Source organism: Hippopotamus amphibius, chromosome 9 (genome assembly GCF_030028045.1).
Source record: "Hippopotamus amphibius kiboko isolate mHipAmp2 chromosome 9, mHipAmp2.hap2, whole genome shotgun sequence".
NCBI lineage: Eukaryota > Metazoa > Chordata > Mammalia > Artiodactyla > Hippopotamidae > Hippopotamus > Hippopotamus amphibius.
In genome coordinates this window covers 64485069-64510841 of record NC_080194.1, presented here as the reverse complement: position 1 = coordinate 64510841, position 25773 = coordinate 64485069, and the positions used below count along the sequence as shown (strand labels likewise).

Below are 25773 nucleotides of genomic sequence, written 5' to 3'. Positions count from 1 at the left end.
ATTATTAAAATCCCAATTAGCTTAGAAAACCAACTCATTTCATCCAATGGCCATATCATCTTGTTATCCCACCTTCAATTTAGTGACATAAATTAAGTGACATTAAAATCTCTAATACTTCACATTTTAAAGTCAGTTATGTCATACATGGCTTAGAAAAATCTTCCCCCTTAGAACTTCACTAAAATAATAATTCTGTTTTACTTCTGACCAACATTCCTATCTTTATTTATCAGGAATTGAAAAACCTGTTTTCTTATCTACTTGACAACATCACAACTCAAATTAAACATCCTATGGAACACAACCTCACTCCTCAAATCACTAATTAATTTAATAATTTTCATACTTATCAATCTTTAGTTGCATATGATTTAGAACAACCATAACTTATGTGTGCCTAGTTATAAGTATTACTTATAAGTAGCAGAGAAAATTATTGCATAGTACAATGAAAGAAATGGCAATATGGAAGTTTAAGGCCTAACAAAAACCAATTATATGAATGTTTTCAACTAAACTTTCAAAATGAATACCTAAATCATTCTAAGATTTTGTTTCATCACAATCATGAGATTTGAAACTTCAGCATCATAAAATCTAACCAATACTATTAAAAAACAAAACCAAACAAACTGTGTTTTAGCTATTGCCTGGCTCAAGGAAGTCTATAAACTTTTGCTCCTCATTGTAAAAGCAGGTCCATTCTATTTTAGTTGGTCTAACAAATTTAACTTTAGCTGACAGTCTCTGCTACCCTAAAAAGGTAATACCAAAAGCAGCAAAAAAAAAAAAAAAGTAAAGTGACTGGATTTTACATAATCACCAATTCATTTATTTAGCAAATATTTCTTTTTTTTTTAAACTTATTTTATTTTATTGGCTGTGTTGGGTCTTTTTGGCTGTGTGCAGGCTTTCTTTTAGTTGCGGTGAGTGGGGGCTACTCTTCGCTGTGGTGTACAGGCTCCTCATTGCTGTGGCTTCTCGTGTTGCGGAGCACGGGCTCTAGGTGCGTGGGCTTCAATAGTTGCAGCATATGGGCTCAATAGTTGTGGCTCATGGGCTCTAAAGCACAGGCTCAATAGTTGTGGCACACGGGTTTAGCTGCTCCGAGGCATGTGGGATCTTCCTGGAGCAGGGCTCGAACCCGTGTCCCCTGCATTGGCAGGCGGATTCTTAACCACTGCGCCACCTAGGAAGCCTTCAGCAAATATTTCTTGAATGGCCACTAATTTGCCACCGGAGAAAAATCAGTGAAAGAAAAAAAAAAAATCACTGTCCTCAGATATCCTCATAGCTACTAGTGTATTTTACAAGGTGTTACATACTCACATTCTTTAGCTCTTTAGTTAATATTGTTCCCTCTAATCCACTCTACTGCATCCTTGCTAATGGAAGAAATACCTCATCCTTCAAGTTACAATCTCTGAAACTTTCTGTGAACTCTTTATCCTCCCATATTATTCTTACTCCAAGTACAACTCAGAGTTGTTAGATATAGTGTCTATCTCACTTACTAGACTAAAAATTTATATTAAATACACCCAGTATAACACCCAATATATATTTAATAAAATACACCAGACTGCACCCAACGAAATACATCAGCAATCAAAATTAAAAAACCACTGAATTATCATTTCAGTCTTACCTTCATAAATCTCTTTAGAATACGAACTTTAAATAAAAGGCCTAAAACCTGTTCTCTACATAAAACGAATGAAAGCGTTAAAGCCTTATCACTAGAAGTGCTTAATTTTCGTATTAAGAAAGTAGAAAATCAGTAGCTAATAAGACATAAAAAACCCACTTGGACATATGCATATATTCTGCTCTACAGTAGTGGTTTGCATATTGTTTTCCACAGACTCTTCTAGTTCAAATGAACTGAGTAAGGGGGAAAGCAGAAATAAAAAGATGAGCTGGCAGAGTTTTCTCCATATTCCTGAAAACACAGCAGCTCCAGTTTCATCTGCTATATATATCTAGCTTCTATTTAAGATTTTATTTGAAAAAGGGATTCCACTACTTCATTTTCCCCCCTTAACTATTTAAGGCATTATATCTCTCATTAAAGTAAAATCAACCTTGTAACAGTTGGTCCTATGTATCCAGAATCTCTGGGAGACTGGGTATTCAATTTATTCTAATTAATACTTCCATCTACCAAAAGTAAACAAGTTTTGAACTGGACAGTTCCTAATCACAAACACAGCTAGTCACTGCATTCCATTGATTTTTATTTCCACAAAAGCCACAAACCCTCGTTAACTCTCTACTAGATGATCAAAATAATGACCAGAGCACTCTCAAGATCTTTAAGACTTTATTCACTCTAATCCAACCAACACTGTGCTATGGTGCTTTCTTTGTAACACACACTCCCTCTCTCCTCCTCCCTCAACCCAAAAAGCTCTGATGGTTTCCCACTGCATTATAAAATCCCAACTATATCAAAATCTTTTGTGCATGATTTTGGCCCCAGACAGCTTCTTGAGGGCTATCTGCTACTACATGTTCTCCAATACCTCATCCTACATTCTATTCACATTCATTTGTTCTATAAATCTTAAACACCCTCTGCTCTTTCTCTTTCACGTCCACATCCATCTGTATACCTTTGCTTAAGCCAACTCCCGTCCTCATGCATCTTTCAAAGGGCAGCACAGATCCCACCTTCTCTAAAGATATTTTCCAGTTGAACCTTATTGCTGAGTATTTCTTTAGTATGTCTTAGTATGGTCTTAATACGTCCTTTATGAGGCTCTTCCTAGAGTTAACATTCTGTAATGCTAACAGCTTAGTTCTAGAACTAAGTATAACAGATCCCATTAAGACAGAATGTACGTGGAGGGTTACAATACCAGATTACAGCAATTCCAAGTTACTGAATCAAAAGTAACATAAATAGGATAACAGGTAAGTATCAATGAGCAATTCATCTGAATAACACATTATACTTACCTTTACTACTAAAATGTATGATATTCCCAACTACATTTCTTGGAATAAAGCATAAAATAATAACAACAACAAAGAAAGCAGATACTTACATAGTGTTTCCTATGTGCCAGCCATCATTCTAGGCACTTTACATGTATAACTAGGTTAAGCCTCATGATAATCCTACAGGGTGGGTGCTATCATTATCCCTGATTTTACAGATGCAGAGAGGTGAAGTAACTTGCTCAAGTTTATGCAGCTGGTTAAGTGTTAGAGATGCAATTCGAACCCAGGCAGTCTAGTTCCAGAACCCATGCTCTCAAACTGCTACCTTGTAGTGCTTCTCAAAGAGCTCTGGGTGTCAAGTAGCAAAGTCAATCTTAATCTTCACACAAAAAGACAGTTTTCCCTTCCCTACAACCTTCACTAAAACATGAGGTTCCTCCATAGCACATGTTCTAAAGGAAAGAGTTCAATCTCTGTAGTAATCCTCAAATGGAGTCACTCTTGATTTTCTATAATGAATAAGTTGTCTTTACCTTGCAATCCACTTTTATCCAAAAAATTGCTTAAGTTAAACAACGTGTTTCTTGAAGCCAAATACTGAATAAAACGCTGGGGGAAAAAAAAAACAAATAATTATGTCAAATAGTACTGCCATCTAAGAAACTCTAATTTGAGAATTAGGGGAGAAAGGAGTGGTTAACACATTCCATTGCTCTTATCTAGTTTAAATTCACCATCCTCAGTCCTCCTAAAAATGTAAAACATATTTTTCACTAGCATGCAGGAATTTATTAAAGTCTAATGCCCACAGCTATGGTATTAAAGTTAAAATGAAAGGAAACAGGCACTTTTAAACAAGCAGCAGTAACTTCTGGCTTTACTACAGCATATCATGGCTACAGTTAATCACACTCAGATGGTGCCTTTATTTTAAACAGATACCTGGTGACCCAAAAGCTTTTATGACTGTTTTTTAAAAAAGAAAATATCTGTAATCATACTGGAGCATAACATTACAGACATTCTCTTACCCACTGTCTAGATTAAACACATTACCATAATCACTTTAGATTCCCTTACAGAATCAAATTATAGACTACTGAAGACACATGTCTTCAATGCCATTCTCTTCCCTCCCCCCCTCTCTCCCTCCCTCTTCAGAGGCAATCACTTTTTTGAAGTAGGTTTATATCATCCCCACAAATGTTTTTACAATTCTACTACATCTATAAACTCTATATAATTTTGTTTTCTATTTTAAACTTACAGAAATACCATACATACACTACTTATTCTTTTCCAATGTGCTTTATGACAACTTCTTCCCAAGAATTATCCATTTAATATATGTACTAGATAGTTCATTCATTTTAAACAATATTTGAGTATTTCAATGCACTACTATATCATTATGTACCCATTTCTATATGGATATTTAAGTTCTTTCCAATTTCACTGTTAACAATGTTCACTGACATCTTTGTACCGCTCTCCACATGCAAACATGCAAGAACTTCTCATGATATATACTTAGGGCTGAATTTTGGGTCAGCATGTGTATAAAAGTTCATCTTCTCATAATACTGTCAAAACCCTCTCTGAAGTGCTTACCTCAGAACACTATCTTAATTTCCTTTTACATACAACCTCTAAAATAGCTAAAGAAACTCCTTTCAGTTTCCTTTAAAAAGGATTACTTTTTTGTAAATGTATGCAGAGGGTTACTATCAATTTTATGTACACCATCACTCCTCTGACTCAATCTTGTTTGTCAGAGATCACCCCAAACTAACAAAGCAGGATTCTGAAAAACAATTTGTAAACAATTTGTTTCATCATTTATTCTACAACAACCTGTTTCAAAAAGGTGTTAAAATATCCTAAGACAACGTTACACTCTATGATTTTCATAAGTTTTGATAATTCTTTTTTGTGCGGGTGTGTCCTGTGCATTATAAAATATTTTAGCATGCCAGTAGCCTCTACCTACTACATGCCAGTAGCATCCCCTCCAATTATGAGCAATGTCCCTTGGGGGTGAAAATCACTCTCCTCCCCTGCCCTATTTGAGAACTACTGTTCTATGTAATTTCTATCACCATAGCATAGTGAAATTCTATGCATACTCTCTCACAGACCAATAACACTTGCCAATGCAAAAACCTGAGGGTTGTACAAACTAGCACAGAAAAAAAAAAAAGAGAGAGAGCAAAGCATCAGATTTCTCTTAGTTGCTGAAGGGAAACTACAGTTTACCTAAAAACCACTACTGAAATGCTACCTTTTTCCTCCTGTCAGTCAACTGTAAGGAACGACAATCAACTTTCTGTTTCTTTGCCTTTATAAAGGTTTTGCTTCTGGAATTGTCACCTTATTTACCTCTGAAAGTCACCACTAATAGTCTGCCTCTTTATCTGGCATTGCAGTTGGTTGTATTTGTGGCTTTTTCTTTTTAAAGAATAAACTACGTATATTTTCTAAAAAGGTAAAAAATACATATAAGCCTGAAATTCTTCTGAATAAATGATCATGATCTTAGTTAAAAGAAACTATTATCCTAGTTAAGATCAAAATATTTCCAGTTACACCGAAGCTGGTATATCCAAATTTTTCTATTGACTCTATACTGCTTACAATGAATCAGAAAGCAACTGAGAAACATACGTCCTAAAAATGGTCACGGTCTGTTACCTAAGTAATCATATTTCAGGTAATGCTTCTGGAAATAATTTTTAAAACTTAAAAACTACAAATAAAATCATTCAATGTGGTAACGTAACAGTGAACAATCAGAAAACTAAGTTTCCAGGAAAAAGAAGAATTAAGAAAATGATGGAATGGATGATCAATTATGTAGTCATTAAAAGTGATAAATACAGAGAACACAGAGCATGGAGATGCTTACTATAATATGATATATTAAAAGAGGCTAAATATTATATTTCATCTAAATTATGACAGGACCAGAAGGGAACACCCAAAACATGCAAACCGATCTGTTGCAATGTAAAAATTGTCGGTAAATTTCTGCTTTAATTCTGAACTTTAATAATGTTCTCTTTGGTACTGGTCAAAGATGACAGCAAAGTCTCATGACTGAAAAACCCAAATTAATGAGTAAAGTGATGGATGTCAGAAAGTCATCTTTAGAAATCTGATATCAATGAATAAAGTCCCTCCTCATCTCTATGTGAGCTATCTCCCAGCAACCAGTGGTCTGCATTTTTCTAAGGTACATACCAAGGAACTAAAATTATCTAGCTCCTTCCAGATTTTCTTTTAACACAATTTTAAATATTCCTTTGACACAATTTTACAAGTAAGCATACTAGGCTGGGAAAACTACCTAAGAATTCAAAAATAAGCTATTGGGCTATCATGAAAACAAGACGATTCTCTCCAAACATTAAATTGCAAAAGCTTATGCATCTTATTTGTTACCCTTTTTGGGCAACAAAGACTTTAGACACAACTCTGCTGAAGAAGGCATTCTTCAGCCAGTCCTTCTCAGCAAAATGGCATCTTAGTCCTTAATACCGCAGCCTTGAACTAGACAAAGAGCTTCTACAGACAACTATATGAGATCAGACAGAAATCCGGGCTATAATAGAAAAGCAAATGAATATAGACAAATATACAATCCATACACAAAGGCCTGCAAAAACCAGTGCTGCTTACAGAATCCATCTCTAGGCATTAATCTTTGCTTCTTGATCCCATTATGGAAAGTCCCCTGTGCTCTGACCCATTTTCTGCTTTCTGACTTAGAGGCCATCTCTCCTCAAAGTATGGGGTCTACAACTACATTTCCCCATAAGCACCTTGCCCTTTTTACCTATGATTCAGTTAGCTATAGCCATTTCTGAAGTGTCAGTGAGAGAAACAAGCTGAATCAGTTAACACTCCAGTATACTCATTAACCAAAAATACTGCTTACCTCATTTCCATACACCATCAAATGGTGAGTTGTAATGAGAGATTTGAAGACCACCACCCAACTACTGTTAGTAGTTCTCTCAAATAAACTGTCTGCCAACTGTGGGATGTTCACATTCATCTCATTTGTGCACTGAATTAAGTCTGCAATAAAAAAAAAAAGATTAATTTACTCTGGCTTTATTTAATTTATTTTTAATGCTAGATCTGCATACTAAAGACCTAACAAGAGTAGAACAATGGATAGTTTGGAGAAGTTGTTAAAAATCTCTCAAGAGAACAACTGAGACAGTACTTCTACCTGAGAAGTAAACAAGGTATTGATTAATATCACATGATTGACTGATAATACCAGAAAGTAAATCAAGCTCCCTCCACCCTTAAGTATTTTATTTATCACAAAAGGAACCTTTTCAAGACCCTTAGTAACTTTCAGTTCTCTTACTACTCATAAATTTTCAGAGTTGGGCTTCCTAGGTGGCGCAGTGGTGAAGAATCCACCTGCCAACGCAGGGGACACGAGTTTGATCCCTGCACCAGGAAGATCCCACAGCCGGCGGAGCAAGTAAATCCATGTGCCACAACTATTGAGCCTGCACTTCAGAGCCTATGAGTCACAACTATTGAGCCCATGTGTCGCAACTACTGAAACCCACGCACCTAGAGCCTGTGCTCCACAAGAGAAGCCATGGCAATGAGGAGCCTGCGCACCACAACAAAGAGTAGCCCCTGCTTGCCGTGTGAAAGCAACGAAGACCCAACACAGCCGATAAATAAATTTATTCATTTTTTTAAAAATCCTTCAGTTATAATAGTAATATTATTCATCCCTACGTTTAAAAGAAAACTTTAAAAATTCATACTTATGGAAGCATAAAAAAGATGAAGGTCAAACACCTTTATTAATATCCCCCCTTGAATGCTGTGTTTGCACTAATAGAGCATATATGTGGTCTGCGAGTGAACAGGATTCTCATTCTTTTCTTCCTTCAGTTCTACTGAGTTAGCTCAGTTTTCACTTGATATTAAACTAGCTAACACTGACAAACAAAACTGAAAATGGACTGAAAGTTTCATTACCAAAGAAATGACCTAGGAACTCTACTCAGTTATTACTCTGGAAACAGTTAAAACAATGTAAGTTCTAATTTTATATTTTAAAATATAAATAATTGGAAAGTATTACCATAAAATCATCTAATTTACAACTGTTTTAGCACCAAAAACTGAAATTAACGTACTGCAGTTTCACCTCCAATCTGCTTCAGAGATATTATTGGCAAATTCAATGAAGAAAATACAAAATATGGTCCAACTTAGAGACAATGAAGAGGAAGACCAAGAAATGAGTTGCTTTAACGTATACATAAAACAAAGTGTATGAATACCTCACCTATACCTATCATAAAGGGGAAAAAATTAGTTATCTGTGACTCATTAGCATTTCTGTCCACTTCTAACCTTTAGTACCTAATGAATAAGTATGAATTCAAGCGACCTAACTTGGCCGTGATTGCTAGTAAGAAACATCAATGTAACTATGACCATTTATCTGCTTATAATCTTTCAAAAATGTTTGTTCTAATAGATTTGATTACTATACAGTTTAACATCTGATAAGCAAATGCATTTTAGATAAGCAGTTACCCTGACCAACAATGCCTGAAGAACAAAGCACAGTCAAACAGAATGCCCATGGAACAGGAAAACGACACAAGGCTTTCACAATTGAGACTACGTGCAAAAAATTTAAATGGTACATTCAACTTGGTTTGCACAGCTCAGCTTCTGATATTTTACTTCTGGTATTTTATAATTTGATCTCTGCCTTCTCTGAAACTTCTTGAATAGTACTTTATACCTGTCCTATAGCACTGAATATACTGTATTTGTCTTATTCCCAAAGATAAATTTTGTGTCTCTCAAAATATATTTACCAGGGGCAAGGCCTGTCTATGTCTTGCTCACTCTGAATCCTTTAAAACTTCAAGCACAGTGGTCAAGTCCTGAACTTAATTATAAGAAGTTATATTCCTAGCTCCCTTTTCTCCCATGGATTTATCCTTATATATTTTTCTGTATCATTCCAGAAACTATCTTGATAAGCTATTAAATTCTTAAATAGTTACTTTCTCACAATGACATCAAGTCATTTTACTTCTCAGAATCTTAGTTTCCCAAACTGAACCTGTCACAAAATTTCTTGTCATAATACATGCCCAAAGGTGTTCCTACCTGTGTGTGTGTATGCGTGTGCATGTGCACCCACGTGCTTATAAACACTCCCTGGAGCCAATCAGTAACCAAGTCTCCTAAACCTCTAACAATCCCACCTTCTCTCCATCCCACTATCACTGCCAAAGCCAGAGTTCAGATCCTATTTCTCCTTAAGAAGAGGTCACCACTTCTGGGAGCATTCAGAAATTTAGAAGGGTGATGATCACACTCTCTGAGGGGTTTTACTGGCATTTAATGTCAAGGATGAGGGAGACTACCATGCAGTGCACAATTAACACTCCACAATTTAAAACTGCCCCACCCAAAACTCTCCCCACTGAGAAAATACTGGACTGGCCCCTTCACTTCTAACGATACCTAATTTGGGACCTCACCCACACCACACTTCCAAACATTCTCTAAAATGGCTATAAAATGACCTATAACACAACACTGTCATTGCCTAACCTCAATGATGTCCCAAATGCTTACAGGATTGGCATACATTTCATCTTTGGCAATGTCCTCCTTCTAGAATCTCAGCTTCCAACACAGAACCACTTTCCAGTGTTCTGTAATGTACCTTGCTACTTCACATCCAAATCCTTCCATTCTTGCTCATTCTTTAAAATGAATGACATGGGACTTCCCTCGTGGCACAATGGTTAAGAATCCGCCTGCCAATACAAGGAACCTACAGGTTCAATCCCTGGTCCAGGAAGATCCCATGTGCCACAGAGCAACTAAGCCCTTGAGCCACAACTACTGAGGCCATACGCCTAGAGCCCATGCTCCGCAACAAGAGAAGCCACCACAATGAAAAGACTGTGCACCACAACAAAGAGTAGCCCCCACTCGCTGCAACTAGAGAAAGCCTGCGCATAGCAAAGAAGACCCAAAGCAGCCAATAAATAATAAATACATTAATTAAAAAAAAAAAGAATAACATCTTTTCCTTTGTGAAATCTTCCCCTCCACAGACTGAGGTACCCGACACAAAGACACTAAAGCTGGTACATAATTCTACACTTTCATTATTTACTTTCAGATCATTCTCTTCTTCTACAATGAGAGATTTTAAAAGGAACCTGGAAACACTTTTGTTAGTAATTTCCATACTCTTAATCAGGGAGGTGAGTAAACCGCTAGTTAGATAGAGCCTGATCCTAAATGAAGCCAAAAGTATAGATTTCAGTTTCAACAACTACAGTATTTTATGTATTAGAATATGTATATTCTATCTATGCCATATTCCCTTTGTGACCAGCTCTCCTCTCTGCATCACTTTGCTTCCGTTACACTAATGTCTCCTTCGCAATGCCTGCCACCAGCCAAGCACCCTCACCTCAGGTGCTCAGTACTTCTGTTCCTTCTCCTGAGAATACTCTTCTCCCAGATACCCACACTTCTCTTACTCCCTGGCTTTATTCCTATAGATCTTTGCTCAAATGTCACCTATCAGATGAACATCTCTAAATATTTATAAGAAGTAACAAAGCCTTAAGGCACTCCTCTACCTCCATATCCTCACTATACCCCCTTACACTGCTTTCTCTCTCCAAAGCACTTACCATCACCTAACTTATTTTAATTTGTTTAATGTCTTTCTCTCCCAATTAAAGTATAAGTTCCATGTATGTAGTGCTCTATTACACTCTCTGCTAAATCCCCAAAGGCCTAGAATAGTGCAGCATACAGTGGTCACTCATACTTTTTGAATAAATACACTTATTTTAGTATGTACATGGACAGTCCTAACAGGACCATCCAAAATGGTATTTTTTACAAACTAAACCAACGATTCACAATTCTTTGCACAACCTGCTATTCCCAAAAGGTTAAAAAACAAACCTGAACCCATCACATGTGAAAGTTTTGAATTTCAAGTTAAAGGCGAACTAAAGAATAATGGTTTATTGTAATGCTATGAAAACTATACAGTATGTTTTAGAAATGACCACATAAAAACTGAAGGAAAACTCCAGAAGCCAAAATGTAACACTTCACATGTAACAGGAAAAACGAGATGAGTTCACGCATGAATTCACAGTAGACCAAATGCACAACCAAAGACATACCAAACATCACTGGGAGAAAAAATACTGCACGGTTACACAAATTCTGCAGAACACACTTCCCCATAGCACTTTAACTCATTTTCTCCAGGGATTCTTCCTCTGAACAATGTTTCTACTATAGTAGTAATTCAAAATGCTTTTTAAGTCTGAGCTCCAACAATTCAGCCAGGAAAATGTGTTCCCCACCTCTGACTAGCCAAAAGCAAACTGTTTCAAAGAAAAGTCAAGCATATCATGGGAAGCTTGATAGCTACTGCTTTTCTCATTCTCAATCCAGATTTCGTTTCTTAAAAAGCACAAACTTGTTATTAAACTTCCTTTACTGATCAAAAGGTTTCCAAAGTAGAAACTCATACTTTCTTTTAGCTATTTACCTTAATAATATAAAAACTGTAAAAACTTCTTTAATATTACATTAGTAACAAATCCTAAACCCTACACTCAAAAAAATAACTACCATATGGCATATAGATTCTCTGCTTTAGGTATAGGTGAGAATTCATGAGCCCTTCTAGTATTTAAGGACAGGAAGAAAACAGGCCTACTATGGAAATGAAGAACATTTTTCCATACAGAGACAGCAGAAGGAACTAATCCCTACTATATAAACAAAAAGTTATCATTTTTATTATTTAACATACCTCTCCAACAAACAAGGTCTGGGATAGATAAAATAAATGTTAATTGTATTAACACAGGTGAGGTGCTTACCCATCGGTAAGGTCACAGGAGCTCACTAATAAATAACAGGTTAACAGAATTAAATTTTTGTTACTTTATTTTCTAATAAATGAGCTTGCCTAAAATTCGTCTTTAAAAAAATACATATATACATATATAAATCATAATCACTTAGCCACATATTATTGTCTCTTTCAAAAGGATCACCTTGAAAAATACTCTTTTGGCAATTGCCTTCATAACTGATTTTAGTAACATAAGACTGATTTCTTCAACCATCTAGAAAACTGGAGACACACTCAATTTGGAAGGCAAATTAAGTGGTTCATCAAATGCTGCTTCACTGAACAGATCTTTGAAATTTTTCCTGGGTAGGAGTACAAATAAAAAGAATCAGTATTCACCAAGCAACAGTAACTAGAGGATAAAGAAAATAGTTTCTGAACTTTTGCTATAAAGTATTGGCACAACTTTTTTTCACTTAGCAAAAGTTTGAAAGTATTTAGAAAACATGCAAGTTGAAATCAGACCTCAGCCAAAAGACGTCTGGGAAACAAAATGAACAGTCTTATATCTTACTCCATTCAATTTTTTGTGTAAGGGGTCAGAAAATTGCAATGTAACTGTTACAATTTTATTTTTAAAGTCTGTGGGATCCTCTGTGAGACACATGTCATACTTTCACATAATTTCCATTAGGGTTAACTCAAAAATACAGTCTTCACAGACTGTTTTCTATCTTAAAAAATAAATCTAACCAACATTTTAATTGGATGTTAAAATTAAAACTAGGGAAAGACTCACATAATATAGAATGCTCAGTACAAGTAATAAGAATTGAGTTAACCTGAAAAGCGGAGAGAAAGGAGCATTCAAAGTATTAAAAAGAAATGACAAAGATATCCAAAAGGCTTTGATAAAAGTACTATGAAGCTAAGTCACAATGTGAGTGGACACGTCCAATAATGGAGCAATAGTTCATTAAATGACAGCAATCTGACAGTAAAATATTATGAGGCCAACAAATACATGACAAAAAAGCTGAGTGGGGAAAACGCTCACAGTATATTATATCAAAACCATGTTAAAGAACAATACAGAGTAAGATTCCATTTCTTAAAATCATAGATATACTATATTTTTGATAGTGTATTTGCTCAAATATGGGGTGATGCAAAAAGAACTGAACACTTTCAAAATTACTCAGCTATTAACTTATATAAGAACAGGCAGTTAAAACCAATATGTAAAGGAACTATAGCATTGTTATTGCCATAATTTCACAAGTTTCAATAAGCACCTCTTACGTCACACAGCAAACACCAATTCTGTACTGTAATTCACTCTAGACCCTTTGGAGCATATCATGATCAATAGCAGAAAGGACAGCACTGATACGCTCCTTTATTTCCTCAAGGATGTGAGGAAGAGATGGTACAAGCACAAGTTGCATGGGATAACAGCTGGAAATTTGGTAGTCACTGTTGTAGAGGTAGGCCAATATTTTGAATACAAGTTCACTCTCTCACCATGGTAGATGAGTCTTGAGGAATCTCCAAAACCCACAAAGAAAGTCAGACAAACTCCCACCTTACTAAAAAAAAACAAGTTGCAGCTGTAGCAAAAATCAATCAGCACAATTAGATAATGCTATTTCTGTCACTGTGTTTTCTGCAAAATGAATGGACTAAGGATTCACACATGTGAAAAGTAAGAAATATAAAGATAACTACAATTTGATAATTATTAGTATAGCTACATTATTAGTATGATAGTACAGTTATTATTAACCTGGTTATTGAGTAGTAAGTTCTTTTTTTCCTTTTAACTGTTTTTTTTTTAAATCGCCATGTAAAAGGAGAGATTTTCCCCCTCGTTAGAAACCATTCCACAGAAAAGCTGCTATAAATCTTCACAAATTCCCTCCTTATCTGGCTTGCTGTTTATTTTAAACAAAAAATTTTTGAAGAAGATATATTAACCTAAAAACAGCTCCATCAGTGCTAATTTCAGGTGCTTATTGAGGCCATCAAAAGAAATCAACTTTTTTTAGAAAGAGAAATAAAAAACATAACAGACTTAGGAAGTGTTCAGTGTCTTCGGAACACTTTAAAAACCAAATGAAGAGAAAGGATTGACCTCCTTTAAATCTGTAGCAGAGGAGAGAAGTAGAACTAAAAAGGGAATACCTAAGAGAAGAAAGAATTCAGATGGAGCTAGGTAAACAAAGCCAACTCTAAGGTACTCCACATTAATATTTCACTGAAATTTAGCTTTTACGCCACATGTTAACACATGCCAAGTTGCTGAGCTGTCCATACTTTAATTTTAAAGGTTCAAAATAAATTGTTTTAGTTAATGGAATCATGTAGTTGTCATAAAATTTTAATCACACCACAAAGCATCTTCTTCAAATCAGCTCAACCTACTGTCTCTTAAAATTATCTATTATTATTTATGCATTTGCCCTTTACCAACCAATCTGTCATAAATACATAAAAATCTTAACAAGAGCAGAAGAAAGTTTAAGTCATGAAAGCACTACACAGAAAAACATATACTCCTAGAATACTCTCAGAATTTACTGCCCCAACCTTCTTTCTCAAGTGAAGTGGTTGGTTCCCCCCCCACTATCAATATGTTTCAGCCTCCTATGTAAGCATTCTTAATATGAAAAAGCCTGAAAACCTAAAGCTTTCTCCCAGGTGTTGTGGTGTGTTCTGCATTCCTACCACTGGATGGCAGACTGTACAGAAAAACAATAGGACTCTGGAGAAGAGACATGAGTGCAAGCTCACCTATAAACTTCTTAATTTTGAGATTGCTGTTTAGGATTCCAGGTGATTTCCAAAGCCAAACAACTTTAGTCCCAACCCAGATTCCAAATAAGATCTTAGAGGTGAGGAGAATCACATTTTGGTAAGCACTACCTCAGAGGTAACTATTACTTCTGTGTTAATGTTTAATTTACCAGATAATGTAAGGTAACAATAGAAAGTTACTTAATAGAATAAAAACACATCACTTAATATAAGAATAAAAAAATTTATTTAAGCTGAGTAGGAAAACAAAACAAAATAAAAGCATTACAGTGTTCCAACATTAAAAAAAAAACACGTCAGTGGTATAAGCACAAGGTGTTCTTTCCTTCTTTGAAGATCTGAAGCTTCAGAATTACAATCCCACCTGTAGAAGAGAAAACATAAAGTGCATATCAAGTAATTTAAGAATAAATGCCAAAATTACAATCTCTCTTTTTTTGTACTACATTCTAAGAACTTAATAACAGTTCATCAGTCCAGTTACAGCGATATAACCAGGATTCTCAAAAACAAGTGAACACTGGATCAGAAACACATAGAAACTGATTTCCTAAGCAAAATAAATGGTCAACTAACAATACAGTACGATTTCTGTGCTTACCTCCACCAATGCTGTAAACCAGAGCAGTCCCGGGCTGCAGAAAATACGGAAAGAATTCTTTCATTCCACTGAGACCAGGAAAAAGGAACCAAAGCTTGAGAGATTCTATGTGAGTGCAGATCAGAGTTCTCTAAAGGAGAAAAAAATTATGTGGAGAGGTTCAAAGAACTGGGACTAAGCCTGGAGAAAAGTATGTTATTAGTAGGGGGTGATCAAATGTCCTGATTTGCCTGAAAAAGTCCTGGTTTACACCTGTTATCCCAGTGTTCCATTCAGATAGCATATACTTTCACTCTCAAAAGTGACCCAGTTTGCAATATAAATTATATGTCATCCTAGTTGTAAGTGACCTAATAAAAGTCTACATGTAGCTGAGGAATTAACAGACGATCACCATCTATTCCCAGTGTATCTGCATTTTTCTTTCTTTGAGGGCTATATTCTGGTTCTTCCCCAGCCTTCCTATACAAACATGCTTCCATTCTATTCTGTCCTCTCACCCCCAACAAAAACCTACATGCAAATGATTCTAAAATTTCGGGGAATTGGAAATTTTAGAAGTTTTCATCTCTATGGCAAAAAATATCTTATGCTTAGAAAACAGGAACACAATCTCAACTGTAACCTGACTGTCCCTCCGTTTTTATTTTAAATGATCAAGATTCATTCTCTGCTTTTTTAAAATAAATTCAGGAATCTTTTGTTTCCTTTTACTTTCCACAACGTAGGGCATGGTGCCTTATACATGTGTTGATATGATGGTATAAATACTTGTAGATTTACAGGTGAAACAAAAGTCCATTTCTCCACTCTAAAATCCAAAGGGGAGAAGAGAGAATAAGAGGCAAAAAGTCCTCCCCGTAGCTAGGTTGATGTTATTCAGTAACAGGTAAGCACACATCTAACAAGTAGGAATCCAAAAGAATTTTAATGGCTTCTCTTAAGAATTTAAATCTGTCTAGACAGAGAGAATAATAAATTGAAGTTATTTAGCCTCTGTGCCAGAGTCTACCTCACCCAGAAAACACAAGTTTCATGTCCCCAATGCAATTAGAACAATAGAACCTTTATATTTCATCTTGCCACAACTTTGCAAACCTCAGCACAAACAGAAATCCCATTTCTTCTACAATACTCACTGCATTCTATAATATGCCATATAGTCTTATGAGTTAGAAATACACAATAGAGGGCAAAGTTCCTGCCCTCAGGAAGCTTATGTATTAGTGGGAGACACAATCAATACATATATGAACAAAGGCACGTCAGATGGTGAAAAGTGCTAAGGATTTCTTAGCCCTTAAGAAGAATGGGGTAGGTGCTTGGGGGAGGCTGCTATTTATACATGACAATAAGGAGTCTTGAATAAAGAGACTTTTGAAAATTACAGTAACAACGGTAGTGTGTCACCAGTGGCTTGGAGAGCTATCGAACTGACCACCATGATCACTTACCATCTTCCACACAGTAGGGAAGTATGGAGGCCTCCATTCATTCTACAACACCTATGTCTGCTTCACCCTTGCCAAATCAAAGTCATGCTGAACAGCAATCTTGTTGATTCACAAAGCATCTAGTTTTACATAGTTAAGTAGAGACAGTGGGAATCTCATTTATTCACACACTTTACAATGAAATGAAAGCAATATGTTCACCTTCAGTGAGTCAAAATGGTATCAGCCATCTACTACACACTATGAAGTAGGCATCAAGAGACCCCTCTAAGTCAGTGGGTAACAAAGCGAAAGCCATTTCTGAAAAAACTTTTTTCAAACGGATATAAACAGTAATGACAGATATAACCAAAAACAGTAAGCACCAAATAACCCACCTACACGGCTATAAGTTTTGAAATAATGCTCTGTAAGTGGAAAATGTAAGCAATAAATACCTTATTAACAAGTCATCATAAACTAAAGCCAAAATATTTTTCCTAGTAAGTTTAAACATAAGCCTGTATGTTTCTATAAGAAAAAAATAATCACTAGGAGTATTTCAGCCAAAAGATCTTTATTCTCACACATTTCGTAACTCTACAACTGTTCTTATAAAATTCACTATAACTCATGTTTGCCTACTTCTTAACATAAAACAACAACAAAAAAACACCTAAGAATTTCATGACAAATGACTTTCTTAAGAGGCATAATATCTTCTGAGGTAAAAATCTGCTTTATAAGCTGCTAAAATACTACTTTTTTTAACTTAAAAATTCCATATAAATTATGCTTCAATAATATTAAAAGAAAAAACACCAGTCTGAATCTAAAAATGCAAGCTTTGGCCATCAAAACATGAAAACAACACTTTTTCAGATCTATGCAGGAGGATAGGGAAGGAATTTGATACATTTATTTAAATTCCAAAATAAAGTTATTTGAGTCACTCTAGGTTTAAAAGTCATCAACCTAAGTACATTACCGCAAAAATCAGTGTTTTGAAGATTAGCTCTTCTATTAAAAGTTGACATGATCACAACTTATTCCACACACTGCACAGTTAATTATGGATTTATTACTCCTAAATATAGGCTTTAAGTATTTCTCAATACATTTTGATAAATGGACCTCTGCTGCTAGAGAATTTGGAAACAATGAATTTCACATAACATATATTGTACATAGTACTTACAGTGGGTTTTTATTTAGTTCTGCTTTTATGTACCAACTTCAATAACACTAACAATAAAAGACAGAATAAAAACTGTTCTTTCATTCAAGTATTTATATTTAGGCAGATAGATAATACCACATATTTTCAAAATCCACATTCTGCCTGTGGATGGATGCCTGAAGAGTTCCTCAAATTTGAAAGAATGTACCCTTCACTTGGTTTGTTATGATAAGGTAATACAAATCTTAAATGGTCCAGGGAAAATTCAACCACCTTTCTCCCTTCATTTTACGTTATCAACCTTTCACCAATTTCCTTTTAGCTACAGTGGCAAAGGCTCCCCAAATAGCCTTCCACCCAACTAAAATGCTACTACTTTGAAAACTACTACTTTTAGGGTATGATCCTTGCCTAAATTTGACAAATACTGGAGAATATTAACTAGAGCTTTCTCTTTCACTGCTATACTGGATACCGTTCAGAATGACTGGGATTGGCTGGTGGGGAGAAGGGGTGTCTGTTTTTAGTTCTTCCTATTTCTTTAAAGTTCATTTCTCCCTATTAGAGCTCTTCTCTGACTCACATTTATTTGACAGTCTATCCTAAGTGCTATTCATTTCCAGTCTGCTTCAAACAGTTATGATGAGGATGCTAATTCCACCAGTCACTAAAATTCTGCTCTAGGCTCTCCTTCCAACACTCCCATGCATGGCTGAATCCATTTCCATGTGCTAGGATTGTACTATAACACAACGAAGTGACTTCAGAATAACCAAAGGATCTAGAACCAAATTCTAGATTCGCTATTTTACCATTATGACTTCAAGGCAATGTTAATTAGCCACTCAGTTTCAATTTCTCCATTTTAAAAACAGGGATAGCAGTAATTAATCTTCACAATATACTGTAAGACAACATGTTTAGAGTACAAGCTTTAAAGTACCATTAAATATTAGGTATCGTTCGTTTTACTTAGTATCATATTTCATGGGTGAGTTTTCCCTCATTTTAGTAGACTATTTCTCCATCACTTTTCCAATACAGCACTATGAAACCACCTCAAACTCAAGAACGTCTGCAAAACTTTCCTTAGAATGTTTATAAAGCCCAGCTTCTTCCACTGGTAAGTGTTAACCAGTTACTTGCACTCGATCTTAAGAGGAGCAAAATCTTTATACATAGGGATTTCTTCATACTTTATAACAAAGTTCTTTCACATCCTTAGTCTTTTGATTTTGTATTACAATAGCCCTGTGACAGGCAAGGGGGCTTTGTTATTTCCATCGTAAAGATTTAAATACTTGTCTACCTTGCCTACCTAAAGTAACACAAACTAGTGGCTGTGCTGGAATTAGAGCCTTTAAAACTATTATTTCCACTAGAGGAATGGATGAAGATATACACATATTTTCTCTCAATTCTCTCTCTCTCTTCATTCCACATGGTTCAAGTCTTATCACCTTCTCTATTCTAAAATTCACACATTTCTTTTTTTTTAATTAATTAATTTATTGGCTGTGATGGGTCTTCACTGCTGCACACAGGCTTTCTCTACTTGCGTTGGTGGGGGGCTACTCTTCATTGTGGTGCGCTGGCTCCTCGTTGCAGTGGCTTCTCTTGCTGTGGAGCAAGGGCTCTAGGCATGTGGGCTTCGGTAGTTGTAGCACACAGGCTCAATAGCTGTGGCTCACAGGCTCCAGAGCACAGGCTCGGTAGCTGTGGCGCACAGGCTCGGCAGCTGTGGCGCACAGGCTCGGTAGCTGTGGCGCACAGGCTTAGTTGCTCCGCAGCATGTGGGATCTTCCTGGAGCAGGGATCAAACCCGTGTCCCAAACCCTGTCCCCTAACAGGCAGATTCTTAACCACTGTGCCACCAGGGAAGTCCCCACACATTTCTTTTCAGCCCTCACAGGTCTAATTCCTAGTAACCACCTCTTATTTGGTATAGAATATTCCCACTAGCATCCTCATTTTCATTCTGACTAAAATAAACTGAAGTTGACAGGGTATAAGGAAAGAACTATATCATTCAACCAAAGTTCACAAGGAACAGGTTTGAAGAGTTTTGGTATCTCCATTTCCCAGTGCCTAAGAAACCGCAAGCCTTAATTTATAAGCAAGGTTTAGAAAGCCAAGAATGTTACAAAACAAAGTCAGCTCAGCAGATTTCAGGTGAGTGGGGCTTACATGATTTTACATGAGAGGAAAACACAAGGCAATTTTTCAGTCATCTGCCTCAGAGATGTAATTGTTCCAAATTCTAAGTAATAGGAGAAGAGTAAACTATGTTAAAAAAGGCCTCAAAAGCTATCATACCTTCTTTTTTTTTAATTTATTCTTATTTATTAATTTATTTATTTATTGGCTATGTTGGGTTTTCATTGCTGCGTGCAGGCTTTCTCCAGTTGCAGCGAGCGGGGGCTATTCTTATTTGTGGTGTGTGTGTGGGATTCTCACTGCGGTGGTTTCTCTTGTCAAGGAGTACCATACCTTCTTATTTGGTCACTGACTAAGTTAGGAAAATCTAACACTGGTGAAGAAAGTCAAAGAAAAAGCACTTCTAGGTTAAGTCTATAAGCCCAAAGATAAGAAGCAGCTTCAGCTTCTCTTAAAAAGGTTTCCAGGGAATTCCCTGGTGGTCCAGTGCTTAAGACTCCGTGTCTCCACCGTAGGGGTCATGGGTTCGGTCCTTGGTTGGGGAACTAAGATCTCACGTCATGTGGTGTGGCCAAAAAGAAAAGGTTTCCATCTCCTGATAGGAAGAAACAGTTTTCTCCCTGAAGTTAGTCAAGGAGTGTCTCAGCCTCCTGAGCTGCTTTATAAAGAGCTTTCTAACTTAGCTGCCAGTTGCAACTCCATAAATAATTTCTTTTTCTATAATTAATTAAGTCAGTACTTATGGTTGTTGTTTACTGCCACTCAACTATGTTTATGCAGTATTTCTGGGATGTGCTACAGAAATCACCTGAAAATAATTCCTTGGTCCACCCTAGGTCACCAATTCACAACAACAGTTTACAAGAATATGAATAACAAAAATAAAGGACAGTTTATACCATACCATGTCTAAAATCTCATACTGAATTAATACCTAACACAAATTCCAAACCTGATAACTAATACACAATTACATAGTTCTGTGAAGAAAAGTTACAAAAGTTAATGCTGAGAAAAGAAAAATAAAAAAGGAAATGCTGCCTGCTAAACCTTAACTTCTCAGTCATTAAAAAGCTGGTTTTACTTCTAAAAAGAAATGTACAAACAGGAATGAGGATAATGTGGTTGTATCTTCCAGATCTGAAAACAGAAGACAATGTGATCATCTATAGAACAAACCAGGTCTTTCCTCCTTGAGTTCCATACCAAAATATCAAATGCAGCTATCCTGTAACCCTCTTGGATATGCTGTTCTTAAAAACAAATTCACTATCAAGCAATCCATTCAATTTTGTATTTACACCAATAAATCTTCACACTGGCCTTATAAATCACTAGACCAATTTCCCCAACATCTCACCTGAAATAAACTAGGAACTGCAATTAGTGATATGTTTTGTTTTCTACTCACCTAATATAAATGCTATACATTTCCAATATCTTGCCCCACCCTTTCCAAAAATGCTATCTGAAGACAGACAAACTTAGCAGTTAAAAAAGATACCACCAACAGGACTTCCTAGGTGGCACAGTGGTTAAGAATCCGCCTGCCAATGCAGGGGACATGGGTTAAGGTCCTGCTCTGGGAAGATTCCACACGCCACAGAGCAGCTAAGCCTGTGTGCCACAACTACTGAGCCTGTGCTCTAGAGCCTGTGAGCCACAAATATTGAGCCCATGTGCCGCAACTACTGAAGCCCACGCTCCTAGAGCCCGTGCTCCATCATAAAAGAAGCCACTACAATGAGGAGCCAGTGCACCACAATGAAGAGTAGCCCCCACTTGCAGCAACTAGAGAAAGCCCCTGTGCAGCAACGAGGACCCAACACAGCCAATAAAGAAAAATAAAATAAATTTATTAAAAAAAGATACCAACAAATATTAAAATAAGTTTCCAAGGTATAAGTAATGTTGTCTACAACTAAAGATTATTCTAAATGATACCAGTAAGTTGCTTACTTAAAGCCACAAAAGGGTAAAAAGATTGCCAAAAAGAGAGCTCACACTGTATTTCACAAGTTAACTCAAAACTAACTACACATACATGTACCTACAAGTAAAAGCAAACTTTTTTTTTTTTTGGCTGTGCTGCACAGTTTTTGGGATTTTAGTTCCCTGACCAGGGACTGAACCTGGGCCTTCGGTAGTGAGAGGGTGGAGTCCTAACCACTGGACTACCACAGAATTCCCCGATCTTCTCTTAGTGGTGGTCCTAATTATACAAAAGGTTGCAGGTCAAAAAAAGAGTAAGCAGCTGTACTCAGAAAAACAGATGCAGTGTTAGTTTATTACAAGTTCCAACATTAATAAGTAGACACATGCAACCCCCATCCATAATATGTATCCACAGTATACATATACTTCAAGAAATAGTCTCTCCAACAAATAAAGAATCTTTGAAACAAAAATAATGCTTAGATTTCTACGGTTCTATCAAATTAAAATAACAGGTAAAAATAAGGTTTAAGGCATTAATTCACAAATTCATCACTTAACCAAATGATTTTAAATTACTGTGCAAATGAACACCCGGTGATGGATTAGTTATGCTCCATTATATACCCTCAACTGATCTCCCATTATAACCAACAGGCAACAAAATCAAGACAATTGCCAGCGTAGATCATTTAGTCTGTGGCAACAGTTAAGGGACCACCACCATCACCCCTTTTCAGGTATCAAATTCATAATCCTAGCATGAAGAGTATGAACTTAAGTGAACCAACTAGCTAAAGATCAAGATCATATCTGAATATCTGCAGTAAAGATTAATTCTGTCCAAGAATTTTGCATTTAAAAAAAACAAAAAAATGTTGACTAAATAGTTCATTCACCAGCCCAGTACATTAAGTCCATTATCTCCATCAAAGATTTATTAAATATTTACTAAGATATTATTATGCACCAGGCATTATATTGTGGGTATTGGTGATACCAAGACGAATAAAGTAGAGTCCCTGTTTTCAGGAAAAATGAACATGCACAGGATGCTATGAGAGTTAAAAGAATAGAAGAAAACAGAAAAAAAAAATGCCTCTGCAGAAGGCTAGAGGAGCAATTTGATTACAACTGCTACTTATCAGATATGGCTCATTTGACCAACTGGGGAAGGGGGAAGAGGGGAGAAGGGTCCTGTTCTCCCTCACCGAATAAGGGCATCCACTCAAACATACGTGCCCAAAGGGGGCAAACATGAAAGGAAGATAAACATCCTGCGGTGGAAAGGCTAACAGGAAGTCTTTTATTATCAAGTATTTTAATATTTTACATAATTCACATATTTTTAATAAAGACAAAAAAATTCACATTTTTGTTGGCCATTTTCTCCTAAAACAAAGTCACAGAAAACAGTGCTATCCCTCCTTCCCAATGACAGTAAAATATGCAAGTTAAAAATGTTTTTCAAGTAAAGATGATATACTGGTAGGTGAGATACTCGAATTAATGGAGAATGAAGCAAATGAAACTGTCCTTAATCTTAGTTTCCAATGCACCAAGCTAAGAACAAAAAAGCTAAAGGAGCACAAATATAGCATCACAGTATAGCAGAGCCAGGAAGTAATTCAGAAAGTAAGGAATTTAAGTTAGGGATTTTCCTAAAGTGATACAGAGCAGGGGCCAGCACACCACATTCCAGTTCAGGGCTTATTCCTCTTAAGGCATAAGAAGTATAAGAAGTTACTGTTTCCAAATGTAATCTTACATATTTATAGAAATTATATTTCTCAAAGAAAGGCTTTCTCCTAACTACACCCCATTCCCTAAAAGGTCTCTCTGAGCTAAGAAACTCCCCAGATTGCTTGACTTCCGCTCAAGGTTCTTCACTGCCATTTAAGTGTTAAATTTACTATTTCCTTTTATTAGTAATGTTTCTATTTATGTATCTGTATAATAGAGCTAATAAGACTACCTATTCAATAGGGTTCTTTATAAAGATCAACTGTGTTCATGCATGTCAAATGCTTAAGACAAAAGATTCTTTAAATTTAAGCTATTATCCCCATCATGCAGGTTGTGTCCTAAAAAAAAAACTGATTTGATCAGATTCTGTGTAACACTGAAGACTGAAAGAGCTGCCTTAAACTTTAATAAAATCTCTATCTTCAGATCAAAATTAGGAATACATTATTACTGTTTAAAGACTTCTTCAATAATTCATTCCTGTGCAATCTATAGACTCAGAAATCCTCCAAAGCTTAGATATTGCCACTATTAATGCAGTCTATAATAATCAAGTTAATATAAAAATGCTAAAAGCACTAAAATCTCATTCTCAGCTTCAAGATAAGGAAGACTTTTTGCCTCCCCTATTTTAACACTGGCAACAGAAAACATAGTACAACTTTGAAAATCAGCTCTAACTATGGTCCAACTTCACCTACTGTAGCCAAAACCTTCCAGGAGATGAGATATTATCTAAAGGTCATATGATTAAAGGCCATACTCGGTCCACAATCTTGCCTCAGACAATTGCTCCAGCTATATTTCTCCTTATGCCTAACCTGTGCTTCCTCTGGCCTCAAAGCACCCCATTTACCATCTACAGTTAAACAGACTCCTTTGTTCCCCACACACAGTTCCCGCTTTCTTACCTACAAATGTTTGCTCATGCTCTCTCCTCCACCTGAAATGCCTACTGCTCCACACTAAGTATCATTTAAGGTCCATTTCTCCCCTTTATCAAAAGCAGTTCTCTCTCTCTCCTCTTAATTTTCAATGACATCTGATTTGAGCTTATCTCACAATGCCTGGTAATACAACTATCTGTACATGTCTTCCTTACTAGACTAAGGACATGATCAGCAATTTCACTTTTAGATTTCTCAATAATCTCAACACAGTAACTTGTTTATACAGTGACACTCAATATGCGATTGCTAATGAGTATATTAATTTCCACTAGACTAATAAAGTCTTGTTTGGTAGAAATCAGGCTTTAAAAACTTAAAGAAACTAATAATTAATGTATCCTTTGTAGATAAATTGATATCAATTGTTAAACCACATAAATCAAACACGCCCTCAAGAATCTTACCAAACTTTTCCTATTCATACTGACCATCATCACATGATAAGATAGTTTGTGTTCACATTCATTCATAAATTCGGAACTTAAAAAAGTTCCACTAGAAGACAAGCCCACAAAAGCCATGAGATCAGTGTACCTGATTTTATTTATTCAGTGACCCAAACCACCATGTATAACAACATTCAGAGGTACAACTTCAGGTGCCAAAGCTCATCTAGCCCCCTGCACAAATGGCTCCTTCCCTTTCAATAACCCTACCACAAATTACCAGGAAAAAGGAAGGATTACTTCTCCGGTTCTATAATAGTGGCATCTAAAGCTAGGAAAACAGCTAATAAACAGGGCGAAAAGGGACCTGGGGAGAAGAAACCAGTTTGTCAAGATAACTCCTGTCCTTACAAGACATTCAAGGGCTCTCTCTCCAACCTCATCTCCCCCTTATTCTCATTAACACTTTACATTCCGCCAGGCAGCACTACTTAGTCTCCCCCACACACATCAAAATGCTCTTTCTTGCCCTCTGTGTCACTAAATGTGCTAATCTATTTAGGAGCAACCCCTTTGTCCATCTGGCAAATCACTGTTCACCCTTAAAATTCCTGTTACCTCCTCTATGATGCTGTCATTAACTCCTTCAAAATTAATTACTCCAGCCCCTACTTTTGATACTTTATGTAAATAATACTATGC

The 25773-nt window shown here is 36.2% G+C and overlaps 1 protein-coding gene across 20 annotated transcripts in view; it reads right to left on the bottom strand.

Moving 5' to 3' along the window:
- Window positions 1-25773, bottom strand: part of PICALM (phosphatidylinositol binding clathrin assembly protein) — a 99349-nt gene that overhangs the window by 61825 nt on the left and 11751 nt on the right. For 18 of the 20 annotated variants that reach the window (XM_057747848.1, XM_057747852.1, XM_057747853.1 and 15 more), the window contains exons 2-3: window positions 6887-7029; window positions 3483-3558 (exon numbers count right to left, since the gene is read on the bottom strand). The exons of 1 other annotated variant lie outside the window; for it this stretch is intronic. In XM_057747848.1, coding sequence (XP_057603831.1) covers window positions 3483-3558; window positions 6887-7029 — 219 coding nt within the window. The remainder of the gene's footprint in view (window positions 1-3482; window positions 3559-6886; window positions 7030-25773) is intronic. One more of the 20 variants, XM_057747864.1, reaches the window with a different exon arrangement.